Genomic DNA, 13,818 nt, shown 5'->3' with positions numbered 1-13,818 from the left:
TGAGGAAATGCAGTCCTGTAACCACAAAGATGCTGTGTAGTGCCCTTGAGACCAGTTTTGCACCAATTAGTTCTCCGAAAGTAATGTTATTCTTTACTTGGCTGTAAGGGAACACTGGCATCTTTAGATGGAGGGCATGAAGGTTTAGATAAAAAAGCAACAAGGCACTGAACCTACTCCTTATAGTGCTTCTGTGGGCGGCGATGGGCTCCAGCGAGGCTCACACTGCAGGCAGATTGTTGTGCTGCACCATCAAGTTCGACACCTCAACCTTTGCAAAGGATTAGAGGCTGGACCCAGTGCTGCTGGGGTGTATTTGGCATGGGCTGAACAGCTCAGGGCCGCCCAGGGAGCTGGGTGCAGAAACATCCCTTTGTCAATCTGGGTGATGAGGAGCAGAAGATCGATAGCTAAATGGTCCATTCAGCTCAGTTGGGAACCCACAGAGCACATCCACGGTCACGAACTTACACTCCCAGACGTGCTTTCTGGCAAAATTCCAAGCACCTCATCCAGGCTGCGCTGCACAGCGAGCAGCCACCTGCCTGGTGCTTTAGGTAAAGGGGAGAGTTAGTTGCTTATAACACGGGCAATACCTTCTGCCTGTATTCCTTTCTAGAAGACTGAGGAATTTTTTTGGACACCCGTGCTTGGACTACATTAATAATCAGAGGGGCAGGTGTCTACAGTGCTCATATGGAGAATGATGAAGCATAGCCCTCCTCCAGCCAGCTGTGGAGGAGAGGCAGCTCGCCCGTGAAGGCTGGCTCCACCGGGGAACCTGAGGCTCCTCTTCACACCTTGTGGAAGTCATCACTACTTGTCCTGGCTGGGTAACACCAGATATTCTGGTTACTGCTCGGTCTGAGCTGCTTGGAGTACAAGTCATGTGCAATGGCTTAGGGAAAAGAGGAACAAATATGGAATCATAGAATTTTCGTTGGAAGACACCCTTAAGGTCATTGAGTCCAACCATAGCCTAAATCTAGCACTAACCCATGTCCCTAAGAACCTCATCTACATGTCTTAAAACACCTTCACCACTTCCCTGGGCAGCCTGTTCCAGTGTTTCACAACCGATTCCATGAAGAGATGTTTCCTAATATCCAATCCAAACCTCCCCTCGCGCAGCTTGAGGCCATTTCCACTCATCACTTGTTACTTGTCAGAAGAGACCAATCCCCTTCATGCTAAAACCTCCTTTCAAGTAGTTGTAGACAGCGATCAGGTCTCCTCTCAGCCTCCTTTTCTCCGGACTAAACAGCCCCAGTTCCCTCAGCTGCTGCTTATAAGACTTGTAAGATGTGGCTGTGTCAAGGGAAAAGGATGGGCTTGTTAAAGCCATTGCATCTGTACTACACGCAGAAATCCTTAATATGTGAGGGAGTTTTTCTTGTATTAGAAGGGAAAGTAACACAGGAAACGGTGTCTGCTTCCTCATTAACATCTCAGTTTTCCTACAGTAGGCAGTGGTAAAAGTCAGAGTAAAATATACAGTATCTGCAATCCTGGTAAAAACAGTTTTTTACACTTTATAAAAAAGACAGTTGAGAGACTGAGAGAATGTCCAATACATTGTTGTTTGCTGTTTGTTTTTTTAACACACAGTGATTGCGTTTGCATCCATCTTCGGACTCCCAGAGATTTAAAGCACGGCCTGAAGCCTTTATGAACACGAAGCCCACTGCTGTCTCACAATAAAAAATTAATCACATGGGCATTAAGTGACTTACTCCAGGCTTTGCAGTAAATCCGTGCCGGTGATGAAAAAACCCCGGGGTCTCAACTTCCGTCTCCTTCTCTAGCTGATGTCTCTACCCCATGACATTTAACAGCTACTCCTGCAGAAGACCAATTGCTGGGTAGTTATTTTTACAAGAAATATAGGTTGCTGTATCACCATTGCACTGCCTAATTATACCAGCAGCAGCAAACTAATCATATGGTGATACTGTTCAACTACAAAGCCATCCTGGCAATTTCTGGTGAATAAAAAGCATTTTAGAAGAATTCAGTTATCATCAACTCTACGATATTAATCCTGTGCTGTTTGTTACTGTGAAAAGCTTTAAGAGTCCCCAAGCCCTTGCCTTCTTTACATTGAATATTCATATCTGCTATTCTTTATTGAATCATTCAATGACTCTTATATCAAAATAATTTTTGAACAGGGTGAGTAAAATATATGTGATCAGATAAGTAATAAGTCAGGAGAAGTTCTGGCACCTAAGATTTTAACAGAACGTGACAACTCTCAATCTTGAGGAAAAAAATAGAGATAAATAATAGCCAGTGTCACATGACACATGAAAACAGTGCAAAGGAGGAAAATTAGTGAGGGAAAATACATGTCCCACTATGGAAATTAAGGAAAGGTACACACACACATTTCTTCCTACAGATGTGGGTGTTTTTACGACTGGAACAAATTCATTCCAAGCTCAAAAGGGGAGCGTTTGGAAAGCTCACAATGACAAGTGCAATAACATTAGGAGCTGTAGAGGCAGCATTTCAAGGCAGTAGCATTTATTCTACCTTCTGACGTGAACGCCCACTCATAGTGACAACAGGAATCCAGAGGGAATAGTGATTAGAAATTTATTTCTCTGCATTTTGATATAGATTCAGACTTTGTTATAAACCTAAGCAGTGCCAAAATGTAAAGGTAAAAATTATTCAAAAGCTATACAATTTATCAGCTAATAAACACAACTTTGCAGATGCTGCTGATTTGGGACCCAATCCCAACCTCAGGCATCCATTCTTATAAGACTCCAGAAAACAAAATTCACTGTTTTTTTCCAATGGCTCACAGATTTCCAAGATATTCAAAGAGGTTTGCCACATTTTTGTTATAATTTGATATTTGCAGCTAACATGTTACAGCCAAAACCAGGCAGTTACTGAATCAACAAAATGCTTTTAAAATCAGATATTAATCATATTTACAAAACCCCACAGACACCACAGAATGAATGGTTAAAACTCAAATAAATATAATAGCGAAACAACTATCTATGATTTTGTTCATGTATTTTATTCCAGCTGCCTTTTTTTCAGTGAGAAAACCAATGAGAATTATTAATTAGAAAAAAAAAAAAACAGGCACAGGCCATTTTCTTCTCAAAAGTACTTGGTAATCAGTTTTACTGGCCTGTTCAGTATGTGCCATTTACAATCAAATACATTTGGATGAGAAGTTTGAGATCTGCATATGCACAAATAGAAACTTGCTGTTTTCAGTGCGAATAGACCTCTTCTTATTTTGTGGTGATAAGGACACAATCACTAAGAGATTGGTATTTGAGAAGTTGGAAATCTATGATTTTTAGAATTGTTTCTCTTGGAGCTTTTCAGTCATATAAGAGGTCAGAATTAGGCAAGGAAATTCACTTTTTTCCCTACAATTTGATAAGGAGGCTAAACCCACTGAACTCTTGTTATATTTCACTATGTAAAATAAGCTTAGAGGACCCGGACAGGCTTTCTACCCTTTAACACAAGTAAGTTTAGATTAATTATCCAAGGCCCAGCAAATGGCAAATTCATCAGCTGATGATTTATTACTTCAGTAAGAGTTTCTGAAACTATTTTCAAAGCTGTAACCCCATCAGCTTCCCATTACAATCCTGTGTTATTCACTGCATGACCTGCAACATGAACTTGCCCAGTATCCCCAGACACAAGTCACCACACAAGCTCAAGCCCAGGACCCCTCACCACTGGGGCTGTGGAGAAAAACCCATTATTATTGATGACTCCAGCCTGGATCTTGGAAGCACCTAAGGATCAAAGCACATTCCAGAGGCGCAGGCCATTGAGGGCAAGATGTGTTATCTAAATAAATGCGCTCCACACCCCGTAATTTCTGCACCCACCCCTGGACTCTTTGAGCTTCAGGAACAGGAATGTGACTTGTTATCTCCTGCTGTTGCAGGTTTACAGCACAGGTTCCCTTGGATACACAGACAGGCGTCTTCACGGCTCCTGCTGCTTTCCCAGGTAGCTACTTTCCTACCCCAGCACAGCAGAAAATCAGTTTCATGGATTTTTCTGTCTCTTGCCACTATTCCAAGGTAAGAGCAGAACTTAACGTCTTGCCTTTGCTCCTGCGTCTCCAGGGAGGGACGTGTGGAAGCTGAGGCTGCTTCTTCCCATTCATGTACCTGGGACTCTACATTCTTCCTTCTACGTGACAGTCCTTTTCTTACGCTATATTCATCATGCAACCTTCATCTTCCCTCTCTCTTCATTTTGAACTGGGTCTTCTTATTTCCTGTCTTATTCTTGTCCCTCCTCCTCTCCACCCACACACCCATGGAGTTATTACTGTATCAGGCTGTCTCATGAGCTCTACAGTTGAGCACAGAGCAAAAGCAATGAAACTGGAGTAGAAAATTTCCTGCTTTCTGCTTGGTTACAGATTCGTTCCTCTTTATAGATCCAAGCGATGTAACTTCTGCAATACTTAGGATTATGGCCGAGGTGGCAATCTTTTGAAACAGAGGGGAGGCCTACAACAAAATGGTGCTGATAATCATAGAATCATAAAATCATAGAATAGTTTGGGTTGGAAGGGACCTTCAAAGTTCACCTGGTCCAACCCCCCTGCCATGAACAGGGACATCTTCAACTAGATCAGGTTGCTCAGAGCTCCATCCAGCCCAGCCTTAAATGTCTCCAGGTCTGGGGCATCTAACACCCCTCTGTGCAACCTGGGCCAGTGTTTCACCACCCTCAATGGTGTTAATAACCACCCAGGCTTAAAAAGTGTCTCACTGGAAAATTCTGCAACGTGATAAAAATGCCTCAGGTTACAGGGAATGTACTACAAATTCTGCGTTCCAATACTTGCTGTATTACAAGCACCGGTTGTTTGGAAATGCCATAAAAAACCTTCCATTTACCTACATCACAGCTTGCAAGGCTTACTGAGCTGGATAAATTCATCCAGAAACACAACAGTGAGCTGAACTGTGTCGCATTCCAAGCTTGGCACAGTAGGGCCTCTCGTATACGTGGCTGAGGAGCTTGTGTTTTTGTCAGTGCATGTCACCAGAGTCAACCTGGTGAGGAGGTGGTCCAGCACCACAGTATTTTGGAGATCCAGGACAGGCAATTAGAGGATTTGGTTTCAGATAGAATAGAGAATTCTGCTCCCAGCAATGAAGCAAAGGGATTGCAAAGAAAATAAAAGATCACTCATACAAAATGAAGGCAAAACGAGGTATTTTTTCTAATTTGTTTTCTGGGAACAATGGAACTGCTTGGGCAAAATTTCCCACGTGAGTCAGCAGGAAGCACTCACTCTTTGTACAGAGTGGGGAGAGACACCACCCAGGCTCAATTTCAAATAGTAAAACCTGACTTTCATAATGGAAAATGCTGGGCACTTCCTACAAAAAACTGTCTTTACAGTACCGTAGTTCTAAGCTTTTCCTTTTACATGTGGAATTTACGAAGAAAGGTTTCACATATATAAAATCATCAATCACAAAATTACATAAGCTGCCCTTCACTTTGTTCTATGAATTTTTTACAGCACTATGTAACTATTCTGTACTTTTTTTTTTCAGTAGTATGTTGGTAATCAAGAGCCTCAGGCTATTTCTGGTTGTAGAAAAGGGATCCAATGCAGGTTATTCGCCCTGTGAACATAATCCAGCAGTTTCTACAATGACTTCCGTTGCTCCAAAAGCCTAAATATAATCCTCATACATTATACCAGACACATATCTAGTCTAATGTTAAAATCTCCACAGATGTAGCTCTCATCTGGAGCTACCTTTCCCCCACATACAGAGAAATCCTTGTCACGTGTTCACTCTCTGCATTCACATTTTAAGGTAATATTTAATCAGATGCTTCGCTGTTGAAAGTAGGTCATGACTATTATCAAAAGACAGATCACCATGCTGGATTGTTTTACTGGGAGTCTCTAAATAAGAACAGGTTAGCGATTCTATTCAGTAAAACAATACCTTTATTTTTTTTAATACCTTAGATGGAAATATTATCTTTACATGGTGAGCTCTGCTGCAGATGGTTTAGGACACAGCCACACAGGAAGCAATATTACTGATGTGCCCTTAATCCTGCACTGAACTAAAGCCTCAGCATTATGGTTCTTTTATCTGCTGGTGATTTCATGAGAAATAAACTGTTTGCCAAACCAGCAGGAAAATTATTTTGTATGATTTTTCCAGCAGTGTTTTTTAAGAGTGCACTGCTCTATCTATCACAGGAATAAGCATCATTTCCAAAGTCTAGTCTTCTATTGAATCATGTAATAAAGAAGGAGCTAATATATATTAAATCTATTCCATTTTTGCTATCATTATTTTTAGCTTTGGAATGCTAAAATTACAATTCTTATTTTTGGAAGTAATTATTAGTCTAATATTCTCAGAGGGAAGCAATTTGTATAATCCTAGATCCAAATATCCATTTTGAGTTTCATTAACAGAATACAAATGATGCCTTACACAAAATGCTACTGCAAAATTATAATCACGTTAATTACAGCAAACACATACTGTTTATAAATTCAGACATTACTCTCTTGATTTGCTCAGTTTTAGTGGTAATAGTGTGATAAGTAGTATAGTAAATAAATCAAATATTTAATCTTTGGTTTTACTGGTGACAAAAAACCACGTTTCTTAGACTTCAAGATGAAGAGATTTTTGCAACTGAACATTGAAATAGTTTCTCTCTTAACATGAAATTTAAAGGAACCTCACCAAAAAGAGACACGAGCGGACATATTAACCTAAACAGGCGCATAAATAAATTTAGTAATTAGAAACAGAAGTCTCTACCAATAATAGCAGATTAGTTAGATAACAAAAAGCAAATTAGGTATAGACTCAGGTGAACACAGTTCTAGTGAAGTCCAGGAGATACACAGAAGTGCAGAATTTAATCTCCCTTAATCTTATCACACAGCAAGATTAATCACCCACCTGTGGACTCTGGAAGATGATTGTTATAAAGATAACAACAGAAATGATATAAAATGACCAGAGTTATGTCACTATACAGTCATTCTCCCAAACAAAACCTCGCATTCCCCTCTTGCAAATGTGATTCAGCAGCGTGTGATTCGTGACACAACATATTCTTCGTTGTGCCTGGTGTGTATTAGCGATACTCTCTGTATTGTTGCCAAAAAGGCTGGAGGTTAGTAACCAACCAAGCACGGTCGTATTTAGGTTGTGGCACTTCCACTACAGAAGTTAAGCGATGCCCCTTTGGTACGCAGGGAGCTGGTGTTGGCACAGAACCCCACAACAGACCTGGGGTCTGGAGATGGGGAAGGGCAGCAGGAGCCCTGGGGATGGAGGATTTCTTGGTGCTGTTCCGGCACCTGTTAAAATCTGTGGGACACAACCCCTGCCCAAATCAACAAACGAAAATGGTGTGTCCTTGCCAGGTAAACAGCTTGTTCCCATTCTCAAGAGCTGCGTGCAGAATGAAGTTTCAATCTAGTTTCACTGTGAATTACTACACGTGCATCTTAAAAACTGTTTTGGTTTTCTTTTTTAATTTAATTTTAAAAAGCCTCAACAAACTACCTGCCTGCGTATGTGATTCTGTCACCTGACAAATGGGATTACGTTGCTTAAAATACACCTACGCTCCTTGCGGCTGGGGTGAGGGCCTCTAAAATATTCTGATAAATTGAATGAGAGGTAGAAGGTTTGCTAAGGGCTGCAGAAAGGAGAATTAAACATCAAGATTTTTCTAAAACCATTCTTCTAATTTTTAGGCTATTAACACCATTATCCCTGTACATCATATTACAAGTTTGGACCTGAGTCCATACATGTCCATACATACCCAACTTTAACTTCACATGGAAGCCAATCCATATTTAGAAATATAAAAATAATAGAAATAATCTCTGGGAAACAGTGCAAGAAGGAAAACCCATAGGCTTTTACAACCTCAGTGCGTGCCCAAACATAACACTCCCTGCGGTTTTGACTGAGTAAACATGTTCTCCCTAGCTGCCCCAGGTAACCCCTTTGTCCCTGCCACCATGTCAAGACATCACTCTTAGAATTGTCCCCATCTCACCTGTCAAAGGGCAAGCTACATTTAGAGATAGCTTTAAAATTTGGCACAGTCGCAAGATGTCATGAATAATTCCATACCTAAGGCCCAGGTACTTGTGAGTAGTAACAGCCTGAGCAGGGTGACTGGGTCACTGCAGTCTCTGCAGTCGGGAGGTGGCTGCCGAATTGGGTCGGAAACCTCAGCAGCGGAGAAAGGGCATGGACAGCACCCAGGCACCAGCCCAGAACGCAGAGTAGAGGGGACAGCAGTGATCCCCAAGTATTTCCTAAGATTAGGTCATTGCTCAGGAAGTTTCTGTTCCCCAGGTTTCCTGTAGCAGAGACTCAGTCACGGATTCCAGAAATTCTTCTAGAATACACAATTTATTCGCAAGGTACAGCATGGAGCAGCTCGAGCTGGTGCCTCCTAAAGAGGGACTCTCTGCTGAAAAGAACTTGGATGATTGTACTCCCACAATCCAAGCCCCCATCCCCTGTGCCACTCCAGAGCAACAGCAAAATTAGAGTCTGGGGTCTGCCCACTTTTCACTGGATCTCTTCATTTTCATCAGGTGGGCTGTCAACCAAAGTTCTGACCTTCGATTGCTATTTTGCACCTATAGCTGGAGAAAATAAGTTTTTGGCAATAGCAAAAACATTCTTCTATAAGATGCCATTCTGTTTTTTTACTTACCTCCAGGGACGCTGCTTCCGCAATGTTCTAGCTTGAAGACTCTGAGACCTGTTTTACTTAGTGAAGCACAAAGTTCAAAGGCTCACAGCTTGCAGAAATTAAGCTAAGCAACCTTACTTAAGCTAAGAAAATTCTATATAAGCAGTTTCTAACCAATTTCTATAAGAAGCAGTACACCAAATAATTCAATAAGCAAAGGTGGTCCATTCCCTAACAGTCATGATTATACTTCCAGGCTAATTACTGGAGAAACTCCTATAAAGATAAGGAAGAGCCGAATCCAGAAGTAAATCTGCTCTTCTCCTCAAAAACTAAGTTAACACCTTTCTTTTTCCTTGAACCGGTGCATATCTCATAATACACTTGGACTCCGGGACTGGAAACCAAACAGCCATGTCCTGAACAAGCATCCACCCCAGCAGTTCAGGGCAGAGAAGGGGACATTCCTCCCCAAGGGAAAGGCCACGCCATGTCCTCGGCTTTCCACAGAGAACAGGGAATTGCTGGTTCAAATGGGAAAACTGATCATTCACAAAACATAAAAGGACAGAGAAGTCAATGACATACAGCTCTTGATTCCACGAGCCTTCAGACTCGAGAGGTTTCATCAGAAACAAGTCAGAAAAAAAGAAGTTTTATTGTCATTTTAAAACTCTCCCTTTAATCTCTGGCATACAAAAATAAGAGTTTTGTGTATAATGAATTTTTTTAACTTTCTTTTTCTCAATGAAAAGAATGACACAATTTAAATGAACAGCCAGAACGCCATCCGCATAACAAAATATTTTTGTTTTGATCTTTTTCAAGGAATTACAGTAAATCCGTAAGAGTGCAGATAAACCAACGGTATAAAATAACGCGAAATAATACAGTATTCCCTTTATTTTACCTGTCTTTAGAGAATATCTGTGGAATACAAAACCAGCTTCTGCAGACAGCTGCCAGGCTTCACCCGCTGTGTGCCGCGCTTGTCAGACCCACCACGAAGCGAATCATTAATCCTTGGCCAGCCCGTTGGGCAGCAGTTTAAAGAGAGCAGGCGAAAACTTGTGCAAGAGAAAAACTGCCTCAGCAGCTCATTACAAACTGAAAATACAGAACCCAAGGGCCAGGGCTGGTGGAAACTGCCCTTGAACACCGGCTCTTCCACAACACAGATTTCTCTTCACTCGTACTGGACCCACCACATGAAGCAGCTACCGAAAGCACGTGGTAACAGCAAGAACATGATTTTCTTTTCACTCCTCCGTGTTTAATTCTTCTCCACGTCTGCACCCACCAAAATGCATTCTAAAAAAAAGAGAATTACCATCCCTAATCCTTCATTAAAGAAATCACTCTAGCGAACACCGAGCTTCAGTTTTTCATATGCAGATGTCTGTAAAACTGTATTAGTCAGGAAAAAAAACCCAAAACAAACAGTATCTTATATTACCAAGAATACATACAAACTTTCAACAGGATGTCATAGTCAAACAAAGCATTGCTGCCAAAACACCTGAAACAACTTCAATGGACTTCTGAAGAAACCAAAAAGGGGGAAGCAACAGCCTCAATTAACGGGGAAACAAAATCTGTTTTCCAGTTATAATCATCTCAGGTATAGCAGATAAAGATGGTATATGCCTACGATTTTAAATATCCTCACCAGATTTTGTTTAATGGCAGATTAAAAAAAAAAAAATCCAGTTATTCCAAGTATTATACAACCCTGGCCATGGCACAGAGAGAACTAATGTGATACCATTATCAGCTGCAGCTGCTCAGTTACTCAAAAACCTCCCCCACTACACCCGTAGATTTTTAGGACACAACAGAAAGGCAGGTATGTTGACATCCAGGTGACACTGTGCTTAAAGCAAACCCTTTTAAGGTGAAAATTCTGGCAGGAAGGGAAAGAATAATAAAATAAGAAAAGCAAGACTAAACAAACTAACAAACCCAGAATAAAATTCCAAATGATCAAAGTCTGAAGCGAAACATTGCCTCAGGTTTTTCACAAAAAACTGCATTATTGCCTTCGTACACTTTCCCCATGATGACACAGCCTTTTATAGTAGCAGCTCAACTAAGTAACATCACATAAACTCATCTGCCAGAGCACATGCCAGCCAGTCAAGATATTATTCTTAATTCTCCAAGTTTGACTGAAGCAAACATGCTGCATCTCTTACCAGATGAGAAAGTTCTTCATTGGGATATACTGCAGCAGCCCACCATTGCCTGCCCCAGTGCTGAACAGGCTCACAGCAGTTATATTTTCCCCATTATATTAAAACCCACAAAATGTAGAAAAATCTTTTTATTAAAAATAACATTCAATACAGCCTAATATGAAGGCTAAAAAAACCCCTTGCTTAAAACTGGCAAGTTTAACGGCTCATCTCATATTGGCAACTTCTAACATGCCAGGAAAACAGATCACATCTAACTTGTATAAATACTCAAACCTCCAAAAGAGGCGAAGTTCACCCTTGGCTGGAATGTACACCAGCTCCTCTGCATGTGGATGGAAAAGCATTGCAGATCTTCTGCAGTGGAAATCAGCTACACTTTCCCATGTAAAAAACTTCACACTTGCTGTTCACAAGTCAGTTTTCCACTCAGCTTGTCGGCCTTTTTTTTTCCTTTCCTTTTCTTCTAAGAGGAAAGAATTGTAGTAAGTTTCTGGGCCTAAAAAGAGATACTTTAGTCTCTATCACTGAATTTCGACACACATCTGTTTGACAAGAAGACACAGAAAAACACATAATCAAAACCATTCTTTATTAATTATTTCAGAAATCATCTTCTGAGTCATTATCCTCAATTTTTGGCACTGGCCGCCTAACACCAATGATTAAATCTATGGAAAGGAGCTCTGTAACACAATGAAGAACTGAAGTGACTAACTGGTATTTGCAATACACCAATTCTAAGCCTTTCTCATTCACAGGCAGTGGCTGATTTTTTCTGAGTGCATTTATGACTTCAAGATAAAATTTGGTAAAGCTGTTTCGTTCTGTCCCATACAAGGACTTGGGAATACTCAGCAAAGCATCAGCAACTACATTGGCTACGACAGTTACCTCTGATGGCTGAAACTGTTTTGCATAGTACTGAATATAATAATGTAACAGGACTTCAAAGTAACCTCCTACTGGCAAAACTGATCCTGCTTCTATGAGGGAGTTGGAATAATTCTGTGCAAGACTTGCACAACTGTTTTTATGTTTAAATGGAACTATATTGCAACTTGTTTCCTCTAGGTCTTTGCCAACATCTAGGCGTTCACATGCAGTGACTGTATCATTAGCACTAGCTGCTGCTGATAGGGCAGCGCTGTAATTCTTTTCATTGTCCACAAGTGAGTCACTTTTATAGTTGTTGAGCATGTCACCTGGATGGTCGCATTTTTTATGTGGTTTCTGTCCGTCTCTTGAAGATCCAACTCCTTCCGTGGCAACATCAAATTCTTTGATGTGCAAGATGGGATCTGAGGGTATATGCAAGTCTGTTTGCACAAACACTCGATTTTCATTTCCCTGGAAAGCAGGGCCTGTAATTCCTGTCTCTGCTTCATCTGTTTGTGTTTTCACTTGTCTTTCAGAAACCTGATTACTGTTACAAGAAATATTTTCTATTATGCCTTGTTTCTGAGTAGCTGAAGAACGCCAGCTGCAAACCTCTGTGGCTTCGTTCCGGCTTTCACCTTCTGCTGTGCATTCCTCCCTCTGATCAACTGTTTTAAAGAGCTGCTGCAGCATTGTAAATGCCCCTTGTAAAGCAGCAGCGTGTTGCTCATTAACACCAGCGACCGGCCCACACAGAATAAGGCAATGAGGCTGAAAGGCAGACACACTGGTGAAGCCAATGTGAACGCATCTCTGCGAGCCCAGCAACAAAGGCTGGCAAAACGTTGCCACCGCAGCTTCGGTGATTTCTCTGTGTATGTTGTCACCAAGGGGTGCACAAGGTGAGACTCCTGTGATTTCACTGATAAGGGCCATTTCTTCTGATGATAAGCACTCTACCACAGATACACCGTATAATTTTGCATAGTGTATAACTACTTCGTCTTGCTTCGCGCTTGACAGCAACAGTTTAATGTTGTTGCTCTGCAAGCAGCTCATTAAGGCTTCTGTCCTCCTTGAGACCCAGCACAGTGAGGCCAGATACTGACCCTCGGAGTCGACAACAAACTCGCCGCCGGGGGCCGCCAGGGCGGGCCGGAGGGGCTCGGTGACGAGCAGGGCCCGCAGCTCCCCTTCTGCTGGGCAGTATGCCGCGAAGTCCCTGCGGAGGACCAGCCCGGGCAGGACCCTGGAGCCGGCCACGGGGAGCCCGGGCACGGCGGCGTGCAGCTCCGCGAACCGGCGGCCGAGGAGGCGCAGCACCCGCGGGCAGAGCGGGGCGGCGGGGGCGCAGAGCCGGCAGAACTCGCAGCACAGCCGCGCCAGGAGCCGCCGCTCGCCCGGCCCCAGCCGGCCGCTCAGGTAGGCGTCCAGCAGCGGCTCCAGGGCGCCCGCCCCCGCCTGCCGCCCGGAGAGAGCCGAGCGGAGGTGCCGCCGCAGCCCCCGCGCCACGGCCTGCTCCAGCACCTGCGCCTCGAAGGCCCGCAGCGCCCGCCGCAGCCCCGCGCCCGCCGCCCGCAGGCCGCCCAGCACGGCGGCCAGCAGCACCACGAACGTCTTGGCGCCGTCCCCCGTCGCGGCGCGGTGGCTGCAGGCGCAGGCCGCCATCATCCTGCGGGCACACGGGCTTCGGTTAGGGCGGAACCGCGCCCCGCCCGGCCCCGCGCCCCGGCCCCGCCCCGTACCTGGCCGTCGGCGGCTCCAGGCTGAGCGCCTCCAGCAGGCGCCGCCCGTCCCGCGTCAGCAGCGCCTGCCCGGTGGGGCGCAGCAGCAGCGCCCGCCCGCCCCGCGGCCCCAGCGCGCCGCGCACCGCGCCCGCCAGCGCCGCCGCCTCCTGCGCCAACCGCCCCGGCTCCGGCCGCCGCGCCATGGCACCCGCCGCCCCGCCCCTTCCGCCCCGCGCACCAATGGCCGAGCAGACTCGTGCGCCGCGCCGTGAGGGGAGACGCGG

The 13,818-nt window shown here is 43.8% G+C and overlaps 2 protein-coding genes across 2 annotated transcripts in view; both read right to left on the bottom strand.

Annotated features, from left to right (window-relative positions):
- NAP1L1 (nucleosome assembly protein 1 like 1) overlaps positions 1–13,818 on the bottom strand; it is a 161,923-nt gene that overhangs the window by 93,593 nt on the left and 54,512 nt on the right. The window lies entirely within an intron of this gene.
- On the bottom strand, positions 11,519–13,737 carry BBS10 (Bardet-Biedl syndrome 10; the record flags this gene model as incomplete). Its single annotated transcript, XM_080344913.1, has 2 exons — positions 11,519–13,479; positions 13,553–13,737. The coding sequence occupies 2 exons, from the start codon at positions 13,735–13,737 to the stop codon at positions 11,532–11,534; spliced, it is 2,133 nt and encodes a 710-aa protein (XP_080201039.1). The 3' UTR covers positions 11,519–11,531.

The sequence above is a fragment of the Nesoenas mayeri genome (assembly GCF_963082525.1).
Source record: "Nesoenas mayeri genome assembly, chromosome: 1".
Classification (NCBI taxonomy): Eukaryota; Metazoa; Chordata; class Aves; order Columbiformes; family Columbidae; genus Nesoenas; species Nesoenas mayeri.
This window is presented reverse-complemented; position numbering and strand designations above follow the sequence as displayed.